The sequence below is a fragment of the Schistocerca americana genome, chromosome X (genome assembly GCF_021461395.2).
Source record: "Schistocerca americana isolate TAMUIC-IGC-003095 chromosome X, iqSchAmer2.1, whole genome shotgun sequence".
Lineage (NCBI taxonomy): Eukaryota > Metazoa > Arthropoda > Insecta > Orthoptera > Acrididae > Schistocerca > Schistocerca americana.
This window is the reverse complement of record NC_060130.1, coordinates 404,866,132-404,880,486: the sequence shown is the minus strand read 5'-3', so window position 1 is coordinate 404,880,486 and position 14,355 is coordinate 404,866,132. Positions and strand designations below refer to the sequence as shown.

General features: G+C 37.6%; 1 protein-coding gene across 6 annotated transcripts in view; it reads left to right on the top strand.

The window, feature by feature from the left end:
• LOC124554893 (serine/arginine repetitive matrix protein 2-like) overlaps window positions 1-14,355 on the top strand; it is a 391,768-nt gene that overhangs the window by 27,067 nt on the left and 350,346 nt on the right. For all 6 annotated transcript variants that reach the window (XM_047128572.1, XM_047128573.1, XM_047128575.1 and 3 more), the window contains exons 2-4: window positions 5,888-5,955; window positions 6,808-6,938; window positions 8,070-8,210. In XM_047128572.1, coding sequence (XP_046984528.1) covers window positions 5,916-5,955; window positions 6,808-6,938; window positions 8,070-8,210 — 312 coding nt within the window. In that variant the 5' untranslated portion in view covers window positions 5,888-5,915. The remainder of the gene's footprint in view (window positions 1-5,887; window positions 5,956-6,807; window positions 6,939-8,069; window positions 8,211-14,355) is intronic.

Sequence of the window (14,355 nt, the reverse complement as noted above, 5' to 3'; positions counted from 1 at the left end):
CATCCCGTCTGCCATTCATCTGAGTATGATGCACCAAAATGTGGTACAACGTGGCAAGTGACAGAACTATGTAATATGTATGCTCCCGTCATTAATCAATGAGAAAGTGCAACCCTTTACTAATCCATCTGACACTGTCTTTGTTCATGGGTGCTTTATTGATAAATTAGTGTGTTTTGTTTTTGAATGTGTTTCAGTTTATTGCACTGGTTGAAATACAGGCTTGGTAGATGGATATCATCAATGGCTCTGACAAATACACATGTTGACAACTGGTACTAAATAGTTTAGTGGCTATATTTGGTCCCTCGTCTCTCACCACGTGCTGCAGTTGTTCTCTTCCCTGGCAACTGTCAGCATCAAGGAATGTTCCACTGATTGTGATATGTTTTCAATAAAGTGACTCGCAAAGAATGTGAATACTCTTTATTCGTGTAATATTTGTTAGGTTTTCTTTGTGCCATCCATAATGAATACTGCAATGGCAAAACCTTGCATGCACCAGAACAGAAATATAAAATTATAAGCACCTAAACCAGCAGATCACTCATGAGACAAAATTGTGGTGCACCAAGTGGTACACTTGCTAAACTGAGTGAGGTGATGCAGAGGTTACCACACTGGATTTGCATTCGGGAGGATGATGGTTCCAATCCCCATTGGGCCATCCAGATGTAGGTTTCCTGTGATTTACCTTAATCTCTAAGACAAATGTTGTGATGGTTTCTTTGAAAGGGCGTGGCTGATTTCCTTCCCCAATCCGAGCTTGTGCCCTGTCTTTAATGACCTCATTGTTGATGGGGTGTTCTATTACAGAAAAAGCTCTTACACTAATATCTGAACAGCACAACGGAAATAATAGTTCTCAACAACGAAAATCATCTCTGTATATTTACATAACACTGTCATTTTCTCTAAATCATTTTCGGTATGAGAAACTGGACTTTGGAACAATTTTCCTCAAAATATCAAAGAAATTAAATCCCTTTCTAACTCCAAAAGACAGCTAATGGTCCACCTTCTTTCACAATAGCCATCTCTCCCATATGTCTGTCTGCAACTCACTCTAGTAACCCGTCCACCTCCACAACTTTACCCTCCCCCCCCCCCCCCCCCCCCCCCCCTGTTTGCAGAGTTCCCTATTTAAATTCTGTTCTTTCCCAACACCCACTCTCATTTTAGTCTTCGCCTCTTTATTTATCCCTTCCACTTCCCATAATACTAAACATGACTTCAAATATGTTAAACTAATCTTGTGAATGTTTTGTTATAGCTTCAGGTTCCATAAATCATTTGCGTGATAAATCGTAATGATGTGGAATGAGTCATTTTACATTCACATCGCAAATTAGTTTGTAAACATGGGTACACGGTGAACATTTATAAATATTTATTATTATTATTATTATTATTATTATTATATATACAAATGGTAGTAGTCTACCCACCACCGTTTACACACTACAATAATCGAAATTCTTCTTCGGTATAAAAAGTGTTATCAAGGAGAAACACATTGTTTGTTTCCAAATTTTACTTTGCTGTCTGCCACACATTTTATATTATATGGTAGGATACCAGAAATTTGATTTGCAGCATTGTACACCCATTTTTGTGCTAAAAACAAGCTGAATATAGAGTAATGACTATCATATTTCCTTCTAGTATTGTAATTACATACACCATTGTTCCTTCTGAACTGCAGTGGATTATTTACAACACAAACTTCATGAGAGAATAAGTATACAGTGCAGTGGCAGTCAGAATGCCCAGCTCCATGAACAGATGTGTACAAGATGATCATGAGTGAGCATCACATATTATTCTTACAGCACATTTTCAAGCAGTGAAGACTTTCTTTCATAAAAATGAGTTACCCCAGTATATCTTTGGTATATTTTGTTCCTAGTCAGATGTAAGAGAGGAATTTAAGATAAGACCCTAATCCGGTCAGGCTACATAACCAATAAATAAAATAAAGAAATAAAAATATAATTGTGACACATTTGTCTAGGTGTATCTGTCAGCAGAGTTAATCTTGGCACTTGTTGAAAAGACTTTTAATTCCTTAATTTTATCCATTGTTTGCAGTGATTCTTCCACACCTCTATTACTTTGATACATAATAAAGAACAACCGCCGTTAGCCACGTATCGTGATTTTATTAAAATGTACAATGCATTTCAGGCCATGGCAGCTCACCTTCAAGTGCTTTGAGAGTCTACATCAACTTTACATTTTGTTTAGTTCTCAGCTGTTTCTAGTGTCTCATACCTATACTAAAAACAGCCCAGAATTAAACGAAATGTAAAGTTGATATAGACTGTCAAAGCATCTGAAGATGAGCCCCAGGGCTCGAAATGCGGTGTGCATTTTAATAAAATCATGATTTGTGGCTGAAGGCAGTTGTTCTCTTAATTCCTGGTATGCTTTAGTACCTGAGTTTCAGAACTCTCCACTATATCTTGTTTCTTCCAGGGGTGTTAATTCAAGAGCACTTTGGAAGAACCTCTGCATAGTTCTCAAAGTGGCTAGTTCACACTTTGATTTGGTCCATATGGAATGCGTATGATAAGAGTAATTGCTAGTGTGCACTGGTTACAAATTGCAGGTGTCTTTGCTGGTGTTGCAGTCTGACTCAACAGTTTTATCTTGTCAGAAATGTTTGTATTAGCATCTACTCTGCTAGACAGTAAACATATGCCATGCATATCCCTATACCCCTTCCTCTTTATGTTATGTTTCACAAATGCTGTGAAATGATGAGAAAGAACAATCTTAATGGCAGGTTGGCTTTTACATTTCAGTGAAATGTAAATAAGTTAAGTGTATATTAGTGCTTGTAATATTCTTCTCATTGCTGACTTTCAGTGCCTAGTGTTCTCTGTGTATTTTAAAATAGTTACACAGTCTTTTTACTTGCCACCACAGAAATGGGTTATCAGTTTGTCTTCAAAAAGTACATCTCAGTTTTATGTTGTTGCTTGACCACCCATGAAATGCTTTTTGCATTATTCGTGATGTAGTGCTTATTGAGTGACAGCTGAATGTAACTGCATGTGCGGTATATAAAGGCAAATATAATTGTATTGGATTTTCAGAATGCCTATATTAACTTTAGACTCATTAACTTAAGACTCCATTTCATGTAAAATGCACTTCTGTCGAGATATTTCATGGACTCGTAAAGTGACCCCATTGATTTGATTTTGGTGAAGGGTGCTTGATCCAGGCAATCATTTTTTTTGCATGGAGTCACACACAGTTCAGAGGCACTAAAAATTAGAGCATCATTTACACAGTTCCTTGTATTGCATCCAACATAAAGTGTTCAAAATGTATTCATAGTCGGCCGGGCCGTCTAGAATATCTGGAGCATCGTTTATCATTTACCAAGACTGGGGAATGTGCTATTTTCTAGGTAAATACCAAAATATTGTTACGTTTATTGAGTTAATAATTGGACATTAGTGGGAAGAATGTGAACTTCCACGTTAGCCGTTCATAAGAGTCACTTGTTTCAGTAATGAGAAAATACATTTTTTATTTGAGTTTCCAAGTGGCATTAAGTTTCCATCTGTCGTATGTCATGACATCATACAATTGATGGTGATGGCATATGAGGCTATGTGCTAGCTGAGCAAGTAGTAGAAGTCCACTCATCTGAGTGTGTCAAATTCTTTTTTGTTGCTAAGATAATTGGCAGCCTTGTTTCAGTGACTGTAGTATATATGATTTTTTGCTACCTACAGTCATGCATGAAGCTACTTCCTCCAAGCAGCTGAGTTATGAGTACTGAAAAGAAACAATCCATATTGGTCTCATCTATTTTCCTCCTTAACCCTTTTAGTGCCAAATACGATCTGATCGTGATCCAGATTTTCAGCGAAAAATGCCAGTAACGATCTGATCGTGATGCATTTCTCATTCGCTAGGAAATACTAACAACTTTGCCTTCAAGCGCGGAAAAAATGAATGAGAAAGGCATCACGATCAGATCGTTACTGGCATTTTTCGCCGAAAATCTGGATCACGATCAGATCGTATTTGGCACTAAAAGGGTTAATGTGTGTGTCATGTACAGTTGCTTCACAGTGATGGTAACAGGTGTATAGTATCATATTGTAACTTATCCATTAAAGTTTTTTTTTTACAGTGACATTACATTTGTCAGATTATTACAGGCAAACACATGATTTTTATGTATTGACAGAGGCAGCATGTGCTTGAAGTGGCCAAAATCTTAAATCATGATAACTGTACAGAGCATGAGTCTACTTCCTCCTGAGTCAGAGCCCACTGTCTTTTATAACAGATTCATTTCCTCTTTCGTTTTGCACTTATTTAATACTATTTAATTATTGCAGTAATCAGTGACAATGTATACTGTAGCCATCTTCAGCCACCACCAAGATCTTCAATACTTGTGCATAAAAATATTCATGGGATTTTTGTCAGTTTTTAAATTGCAAAATCATTTTATATTTATGTTACAATAAAAATTCCCAGCTTATGTCACCAGTACCTCCTAATTCGTGTGTAGACGATCTGTTACAGCAGTGGATTTGGAAGACAAGAACCACACACAACTTGTGTGTTATTAATTATTATTCATTATTCATGTTTATAACTGGTTAATAGTTGCTTACAATGAGGAACTCCTCTTATAAATTTAACGTGATGGCTGCAGAGTGTAACCTTCATATCGTGATCAAAAGTCTATAAAGTTACAGAATTTTAAAAACCGAAAAAATAAATTCATTCAATTTTCTAGTATACACAACATCTTTCCAGGAAGTAAGGTGATTGGAAATTATAAAGAAATGTTAAATTATATTATTTGCTAACTGTACAGAAAGAAAAAAGTAGGAGAGAGGCAAGGGTAAAATTTTGGAAAACTGTACCTGTTTGTAGTTTTCTGTAAGGACATGGAATAAAGGTTCTATGGAAATAGAAAGAGATTTTGACACACAGCAGAAATGAGTTCTTTGAGAATAGCAGCAGGAGTCACAAGAAGACAAAGGAAAAGAAATAATGAAATGGGGACAGAGTTACAAATGCAAAGTATAATGACATTCACAAAAGGCTAGAACAAATTTGATAAATCACTTGCACACTTATATTGAAGAAAGATACAGAGTACCAGCTGGTGGGATGAATTACAAGTTGACAATCAAGGAAGACATGGAAAAACCAACACCCTCAAAAAGCAGTTGAGGATGGATAAAGCTATACCAGCTAAAATGTGACAGAATGTTATCGTTCTTTCGTGCAAGTCAGTCTGATATAATAAAGTATTTTAGTGATTTATTCCAGATAGTCGCAGTTAGTAATTCTGTCCCTATTTCATTATTTCTTTTCCTTTGTCTTCTTTTGAAACTTACTGCTATTCCCAAAGAACTCATTTCTGCTGTCTGTAATTTACTTTTATAATTATTGAGAAAGCTACTGGAAGTTCATAGTTAATAAACCATGATCAGCCACCTCTGAAATTGATCATTACTATTGAAATTTGTTCTGTTTTGAGAAATTTCTGTGCATGTTCATCGAACATATGGAGCATTAAATTACTTAGAATTTAACTTACTTAATGAAACAATAAATAGCATAATATGAAGAGACAGTAGTTTATCTTTATTTCTCTTGTTAATGCATTTCTCATGTACTTCTATAAAAGTTTGTGATGGAAACAAAAACTTATCATTTTGTGCCTTTTCTAGTTTGTTACTTAACATTGGATCATAGAAAAAAACTTTTCATATATTTACTCAGTGCTGTTATGTATATCATTCATTCAGTCATAAAATTTGCATGAAATGACCAAAAAATGCTACATTGATTGTAATTTTAATATAAATATAAAGAAAATGTTTTTCACTTGTTGCAGGTTGTTTGTCATATACGAGGCAGCAGTCATGCCTGGCCAAGACACAAATCCAGCTGATCACAGTTCAGGTATTTATCTTTTCTAGTCTTTTCATTTAAATAATGTACTACAAACTAGAACTTCCATAGACTTCGAAGAGAGAAGTTTCATTTTGGATGAGTGCACAATTTACGTTTTTGTTTTAGCTCAGCATAATCCACAGTGATAGAAAAACTGTAGTCTATTATGATGAAGTAGACATGCTGCCAATTGTTATAGCGGTGGAGAAATGAATTTCACTTCACCAGGAAATTTTTGTTTGTTTAAAGTGTAACTTCTGTTGGTTAGATGCTCACAAGTAGTGGATGTGGGAAGACTTGATCTGTTAGTTTTCTGTGAGTCTGTCATGGTTTTATTCCCTGACACTTGGATTTCAAACTGTATTAAAATACCTTGTGTAGGAGAATATTGTAAAATAATTGATATGAAACATATCAGTTGTTTTGTACAAATAAAGTGTTAAATTTGTGCTGTACTGTCAGTTAATTTACCTGAAAATTTCATATTGTAAATTGCTGTGAGCAGTTGAATCGGAGCCTTTTTATTTCACAGTTTTTTTGCTGGTAACATAATATTGTAGGAAAGATTGCTAGTTGGCACTTTCATATTGCATCAAAGTGACATTAGGTATTGTCATTACATTCATGAGTGGATCAGTTTTTGTTGTTAACTGTGTAGTCCCATGGCTCAAAGGGAGCGAACTTGTCATGTTGATTAACCATGGGAGATAATGCTTAGAGACAAAAAGCTGTCAATACTTCATTGTTGAATAGAAGTGAACGGTACTTTGCATGTTCATGATTCTTGTGTGACTTATTAGTATTAAATTGTCTAAGAAGATCTGCCTTAATTATGTGTTGCTGTATTACAAACGTATTTAGATATGAATGTAGAATTGGACAACAGTTGGGAGAATGGCAGACCATCCAGTTCACCATCTACAGTTAACAGGGAAAGTGATGCTCATCAAGAAACATCACCATCAAACACAACAAATGATAATTCCTTCCAGGTGAGATGTAGATTTTGAATAATTTCACTGAAATCTTCTTTATACATAACACTGAAGTTTTTTGCAGTATTTGAGTTACTATTAATAAATGTACATGTGATGTAATAGAGTTCAGTTTGGGAAAATATTTCCATTTGCATAAGATGACTTAACAAAGTTTTACTGTTTCAATGTTGCATTAGAGGTATTGGCTACACTCTAACACTAAGTGGCTAAAAATCTCCGAACACCCATTACTGTTCATTACAAAGAGCAGACTAGTGAAAAATGCACATACCTGACATCGTTCATCCAAATTTCACTGTTGTTACAACAAACTTGAATAGATACCATGTATTAAGCATCTTTTAGGTCAGCACATCCATTATGAGTGCTACATCATCATGTAGCATGACACACCACTCCATAATACAGGCTTCCACACCTACACAAACCAGTGCAATGTCGTTTATAACAAAGTGACATAGTGCATCTGTTCTTTTTCTCAGTGATTTCCGAGCAACAGTATGAGTCTGAAGATTGAATCTTAGAACCTTTTGGGGATCATTCTGTAATTTACCTTTGAACCTGAGCTGCAACAAGAGTCAGTCGCAGGTTCGAATCCTGCCTCAGGCATGGATGTGTGTGATGTCCTTAGGTTAGTTAGGTTTAAGTAGTTGTAAGTCTAGGAGACTGATGACCTCAGATGTTAAGTCCCATAGTGCTCAGAGCCATTTGCAACAAAAGTTTACCGGACTATGTTGTAGAGTTTGACAATTGCTATCAGTTCATTTATTAGACGGCAAGCAATATGCTTTGTATTGGATGCTTCCATGACATTTCAACGTTACAATAACTCAACTGAAAACATGCAGACAGCATGACCAAATGGGGCACATACAGTCTGTGACATTCAGACTTGGCCACTTTCTCCGTTTATTCATTCTGGCTGAAAACATGAACTGTGATGACACATTGTCCTTGAACATTTTTAATTTTGGATACATAGCCAGAAGTTGCACGAAGCATAATCAATGGGGTGTTCAGAAACTTTTGGCCATGCAGTAAATTTTTATTCCACAATGTGCAAATAGAAAGGTGCTGAGAAACAATGTGATGTATGCTATATTAGTGAAATATTTTATCTGGCAGCTGTGTCAAACTATACAACTGGAGGACAGTGTGGACTGGAGCCATAGATTGCCCTCAACCTCAGCATCACCACTTACATGGCAAAACCATACTCATGATGAACCAGGTCCATCAGCTTCAGCAAGTAACAGCACTTTTCGGGTGAGCGCCATTTTCCCCTACCTTTGTTTGACTTCTGGATAATAATACCAACATATGTTTGTGTGTTCAATTTTGAGTGACCAAATAAGACACACATATTTTAATGAATATGTTTAGTGATACCACAATAAATCAAGTTAGAGGAAACTTATACAATGTATGACTCATAGCAGTGTTAACAGGTGATTTATGACTAGTACCAGTAAGCACAAATGTTAAAAGACGCAAGCAACTGATGTACAACAAAATAGTTATTCATAGTTAAACTACCAAATTCGTTACAGCACAGTGGTTACTGGCGGACAGCTCCTAAATAGGACAAAATTATTTATTATTTTTCTGACTTCTAAGGAATTTGACAACTTCTTAATTTGAGAGATTTTTTTATGCCATACTTGAAATATTATGCTGTAGGGTACTACTTTTTTTAGTATTAAATTGGAGAACATTTCCAGGACAGTTGTGGACTCTGACTGTAATTTATTGGTTAGGTACAGCAGATTAAAATTGGAGGAAGGAAGAAAATCAAGGCGACGGGACATGGATATATTGAAGGCATCAGAAACAGTTGTGAATATCGAAGTGTGCATTAGTCAATGATTGAAATTATGGAAAGGAATACAATAGAAGACAATTGGGTAGCTTTAAGAAATGAATTATGGCAGTGGAGGATCAAAGACCCTGAATAAATCCTTGTATGACACAGGAGATATCCTAGAGCATATTTTAAACTCAAAGTTACTGAGGCGTCTGGGGCAAAACCATCATGCGTTCCATAAATGTCAGATAACGTGAAACCCTACTAGTCATCTTTCTCACATGACATTGTGAAAGCCATGAATCAAGGAAATCAGGTAGATACAGTACTTCTTGACTTCAAAAAGCATTTGACTTGGAACCACGCCCACTTATTTTGGTGATATTATATGCATGGAGTATTTTTCACCCTTATATATATATATATATATATATATATATATATATATATATATATATATATATATATATATATATATATATGTGTGTGTGGAAACATTCCACGCGGGAAAAATATATTTAAAAACAAAGATGATGTGACTTACCATACGAAAGCGCTGGCAGGTCGGTAGAAACACAAACAGACACATACATACACATAAAATTCAAGCTTTCGCAACAAACTGTTGCCTCATCAGGAAAGAGGGAAGGAGAGGGAAAGACGAAAGGAAGTGGGTTTTAAGGGAGAGGGTAAGGAGTCATTCCAATCCCGGGAGCGGAAAGACTTACCTTAGGGGGAAAAAAGGACGGGTATACACTCGCGCGCACACACACACATATCCATCCACACATATACAGACACAAGCAGACATATTTAAAGACAAAGAGTTTGGGCAGAGATGTCAGTCGAGGCAGAAGTGCAGAGGCAAAGATGTTGTTGAATGACAGGTGAGGTATGAGTGGCGGCAACTTGAAATTAGCGGAGATTGAGGCCTGGTGGATAACGGGAAGAGAGGATATATTGAAGAGCAAGTTCCCATCTCCGGAGTTCGGATAGGTTGGTGTTGGTGGGAAGTATCCAGATAACCCGGACGGTGTAACACTGTGCCAAGATGTGCTGGCCGTGCACCAAGGCATGTTTAGCCACAGGGTGATCCTCATTACCAACAAACACTGTCTGCCTGTGTCCATTCATGCGAATGGACAGTTTGTTGCTGGTCATTCCCACATAGAATGCATCACAGTGTAGGCAGGTCAGTTGGTAAATCACGTGGGTGCTTTCAGATGTGGCTCTGCCTTTGATCGGGTACACCTTCCGGGTTACAGGACTGGAGTAGGTGGTGGTGGGAGCGTGCATGGGACAGGTTTTACGCCGGGGGAGATTACAAGGATAGGAGCCAGAGGGTAGGGAAGGTGGTTTGGGGATTTCATAGGGATGAACTAAGAGGTTATGAAGGTTAGGTGGACAGCGGAAAGACACTCTTGGTGGAGTGGGGAGGATTTCATGAAGGATGGATCTCATTTCAGGGCAGGATTTGAGGAAATCGTATCCCTGCTGGAGAGCCACATTCAGAGTCTGGTCCAGTCCCGGAAAGTATCCTGTCACAAGTGGGGCACTTTTGTGGTTCTTCTGTGGGGGATTCTGGGTTTGAGGGGATGAGGAAGTGGCTCTGGTTATTTGCTTCTGTACCAGGTCGGGAGGGTAGTTGCGGGATGCGAAAGCTGTTGTCAGGTTGTTGGTGTAATGGTTCAGGGATTCCGGACTGGAGCAGATTCGTTTGCCACGAAGACCTAGGCTGTAGGGAAGGGACTGTTTGATGTGGAATGGGTGGCAGCTGCACTTCTGCCTCGACTGACATCTCTGCCCAAACTCTTTGTCTTTAAATATGTCTGCTTGTGTCTGTATATGTGTGGATGGATATGTGTGTGTGTGCGCGAGTGTATACCCGTCCTTTTTTCCCCCTAAGGTAAGTCTTTCCGCTCCCGGGATTGGAATGACTCCTTACCCTCTCCCTTAAAACCCACTTCCTTTCGTCTTTCCCTCTCCTTCCCTCTTTCCTGATGAGGCAACAGTTTGTTGCGAAAGCTTGAATTTTGTGTGTATGTATGTGTCTGTTTGTGTTTTTATCGACCTGCCAGCACTTTCGTATGGTAAGTCACATCATCTTTGTTTTTAAATATATTTTTCCCGCGTGGAATGTTTCCCTATATATATATATGGAACTATTTAGGAAATTGAAATATGCATATACACATCACATCAGAGTATTTTAAAGATGCATTTAATGATTTTTTAAGATGTAAACACTCGCTTCTCTTAATGGAAAAAAAAAAAATGGATCTCACAAAGACAGTGTATTCTGCAGAGTTTGTCTGTTATATCTAACCAGAGTCATTACAGATACATTCTTTACAAACTGAAAATTAATGTTCCTTAGGTATTAACCTGCAGCGGGTCTTAATGATTCCCATTTAGAATCCGTCAACTCATACAAATACCTAGGAGTAATAATTTTTAGGAATATGAAATCAAATGATAACATAGACTTTGCTGCAAGCAAGCAGGCAACAGAATTTTTCTTTGGCAGGATACTAGGAAAATGCAGTCATGCTACTAACGACTACTTACAGTTCACTTGTGTATCCCTTCTTAGAATGTAGAACGTAGTTTTGGTTTTCCAGTCCTTTTTCTGGGAACACATGTCATATCTCACAGAAGACAATCAAGCTTTCTTCTGTTGTGGCTCTTCCATTCCAGTGATGGATTTCACAGCAAATTTGGTAAGTGATGGCATTTCCTGGTGGTCCAGATTTTTTCCAGAGTGCCATGCTTTCGTTTGCAGCTCGCTTGAAATATTGCAGCCACATCCTCTGAATCATAACTGTTTGTCCCATTGCTTAGTATCTGTATTATGATCATGCTCTGATATGTGGTCGTTTTCGCTGTCAGACAAATTATTTATCTCGTGTTCATTTGCACAATGTTCTACATTGGAAGCCATGTCTTTATCACACTTCAATCCGCAATGTACTCCCAAAGTGCAGTGGCTACAATTGCTGTGTTATCACACGCATGGGGAATTTTTTGCCCAGGCACTAAAAAAATACCTTCACTCAAGAAGACAATCCATGGAAGTGAGGAGGGACAGTTGGTTGAAAGGTATATGGAAAGTCATAGTTGTAGAATTTATTCAACAGTTCTACCAACTTATCAGAGCTACATATGTCATTATGTGTACAATTATTTGGGATATTAAAACAGAACTTGTAACTGCGTTGAGAATTGATGGGTAGGCAGCATGCAACCTGTTATCTTGGTCATTGCCAGAGGGGGAAGTAATTTGAGGCATGCCCCACAGAATTGTATTTGGACCCATGTTGTTTGTATTTTATATTAACACTGTAGCAGACAATATTAATAGCAACCTCAGGCTTTTTTGGGAATGATGCAGTTGTCTGTATTGAAGTAAAGTTTGAAAAAATCTGCCTAAATATTCAGGCTGATCCTGATAAGATTTCAGAGTGCTACAAAGATTGTCTGCTTGCTCTAAATGTACAGAAATGTAAAATTATGCACTTCAAAAAATGAAAAATGTAGTATACTATGAAGACAATGTTAATGATTTCCATTTAAAATCAATCACCTCATACAGCTATGTGGGTGTAATCATTTTTAGGAATAAGAAATGGAATGATAACATAGGCTTTGCTGTAGGCAAACAGGTGACAGATTTTTGTTCATTGGCAGGATACTGGGAAAATGTAATCATCTTACAAAGGAGACTGCTTACAGTTCACTTGTGTATCTCATCTTAGAATATTGCTCAAATTTGTGGTACCCATACGAAATAGGACTAACATGGGATGTTGGATATATACAAAGAAGCACAGCATGAATGGTTACAGGAGTGTTTGAGTCACAGGAGAGCATCAGAAATGTTGAAAAACCTGAATTGGCAAACACTTGAAGACAGAAACAAATTATCCCTCAAAAGTCTACTTACAAAATTGGTAGAACCAGTATTAATTGAAGAATCCAGCCATATTCTTCAGCCACATATGCATTGGACCCCCATACTGACTGTGAATACAGAATTAGACTAATTGCAGCATGCATAGAAGCATTTTAGCAGTCATTCGTCCCCCACTCAATACGTAATTCGAATGGGAAGATACCTGCACCCTGTGCCACGCCTGGTTTGCAGAGAGTGTTTGTAGACAGAGTTACTGAATTTAACTGACGAAAGGAGAAAAATGTAAAAATGCAGCAAAATGGAGCAGGCATAAGGAGATACCCAAGTCTAAACAACATGACTGACAGAAAGTGCAAAATGGTAGAGCGTGAATGGTTTGACAAGAAATTGAAAGTTATAGAAGCAAGCATGACCAAAGGAAAGATAATTGCCACCTGTAGGAAAGTTCCTGTAGGAAATTAAGAGCTCATATAGCTAGCCAGTACTAACAAGGGAAACTTCCCATCCCAACGCCCTCAGATTTAGTCTTAAGATGCGCCAGTAGGTAGCATATCAAAAACTGAACACAGATCGAGCATGAAAACAGGAAGAAGGTGTACTGAACTGTGAAAAAAAGCAGCAAAATAGAAACAGTGAATGGTCCTAACTCACAGTTTTGTCGCTGCAGCGTTGTGGTTATGTGGTTACGGTGTTGGACTATGAAGGCGGAGGGAGATCCATGTCCAAATCTAGCTTGTGCCAATTCTTTTTTTTTTTTTTTTTTTTCACAAAATTCATGAACTTTGTGTCTGGTCATTAACATCTCTTTTCTCCTTCTGTAGTCTTAGCAGTTGTCATACTATACACTGGTTATAGAATATTTCATGTTGTATTACCATTGCAAGTAAATGCGATGAATAGTGAGAGCAGGCGACATGCCACATCGACCTTTCACAGAAATGAAAAGGAATAAGCGGATGTGAAGAATGTTACAACAAAGGAATTCAAAACTTCCAAAACGGAACACAAGAGTCATAACATGTGACATCTGTGTAGAACTAATAGTTGGTAAATAGGTCTGGAGGTCATTTTCTTACACTTCGTGGTTGCAAACGGACGTTACACCACAACACAGACACAAATTTGAATACAGCGAACAGACATGTCAGTAACTGGATGGACAGTTCATAATTTTGTGGGTGAAAACAGAAAAGACGGGGAATGTTTGAGATTTGACATGGATCTGTCTATCCCTTGGCAGTCCAATACCGTATCTACATAACCGTGATGGCGTGGCCACACACATATACTCAGTGCTGCACATCTTGAGCTTGGACTGTTCACTGTTTCTATTTTGCTTCTTTTTTTCTCTGTTTAGTAGGCCTTCTTCCTGTTTTCATGGTGTTCAGTATTTGAGGGCTATCGACTGGGCCATCTGACAACTAAATCTGAGGGGGCTGTAATGGGGAGTTTCCCTTGTAAGCAAAGAAGGGATGGCTGAAAGATAAAAGGAATGTATAGGAGGGCTGTACAAGGTAAAAAAATACTCGAAAACAATATTACAGTATGGGAAGAGGAATGAGATGAAGTTGAGATGTGGATATGACTGAAAAGAATTAGTCAGAGGAGTGAAAAATGTAAGTCTAAACGAAGGTCCTGGATTAGATGATCCCCAGAGAATTATTAAGATTCTTGGGTGCTCATGCCATGACAAA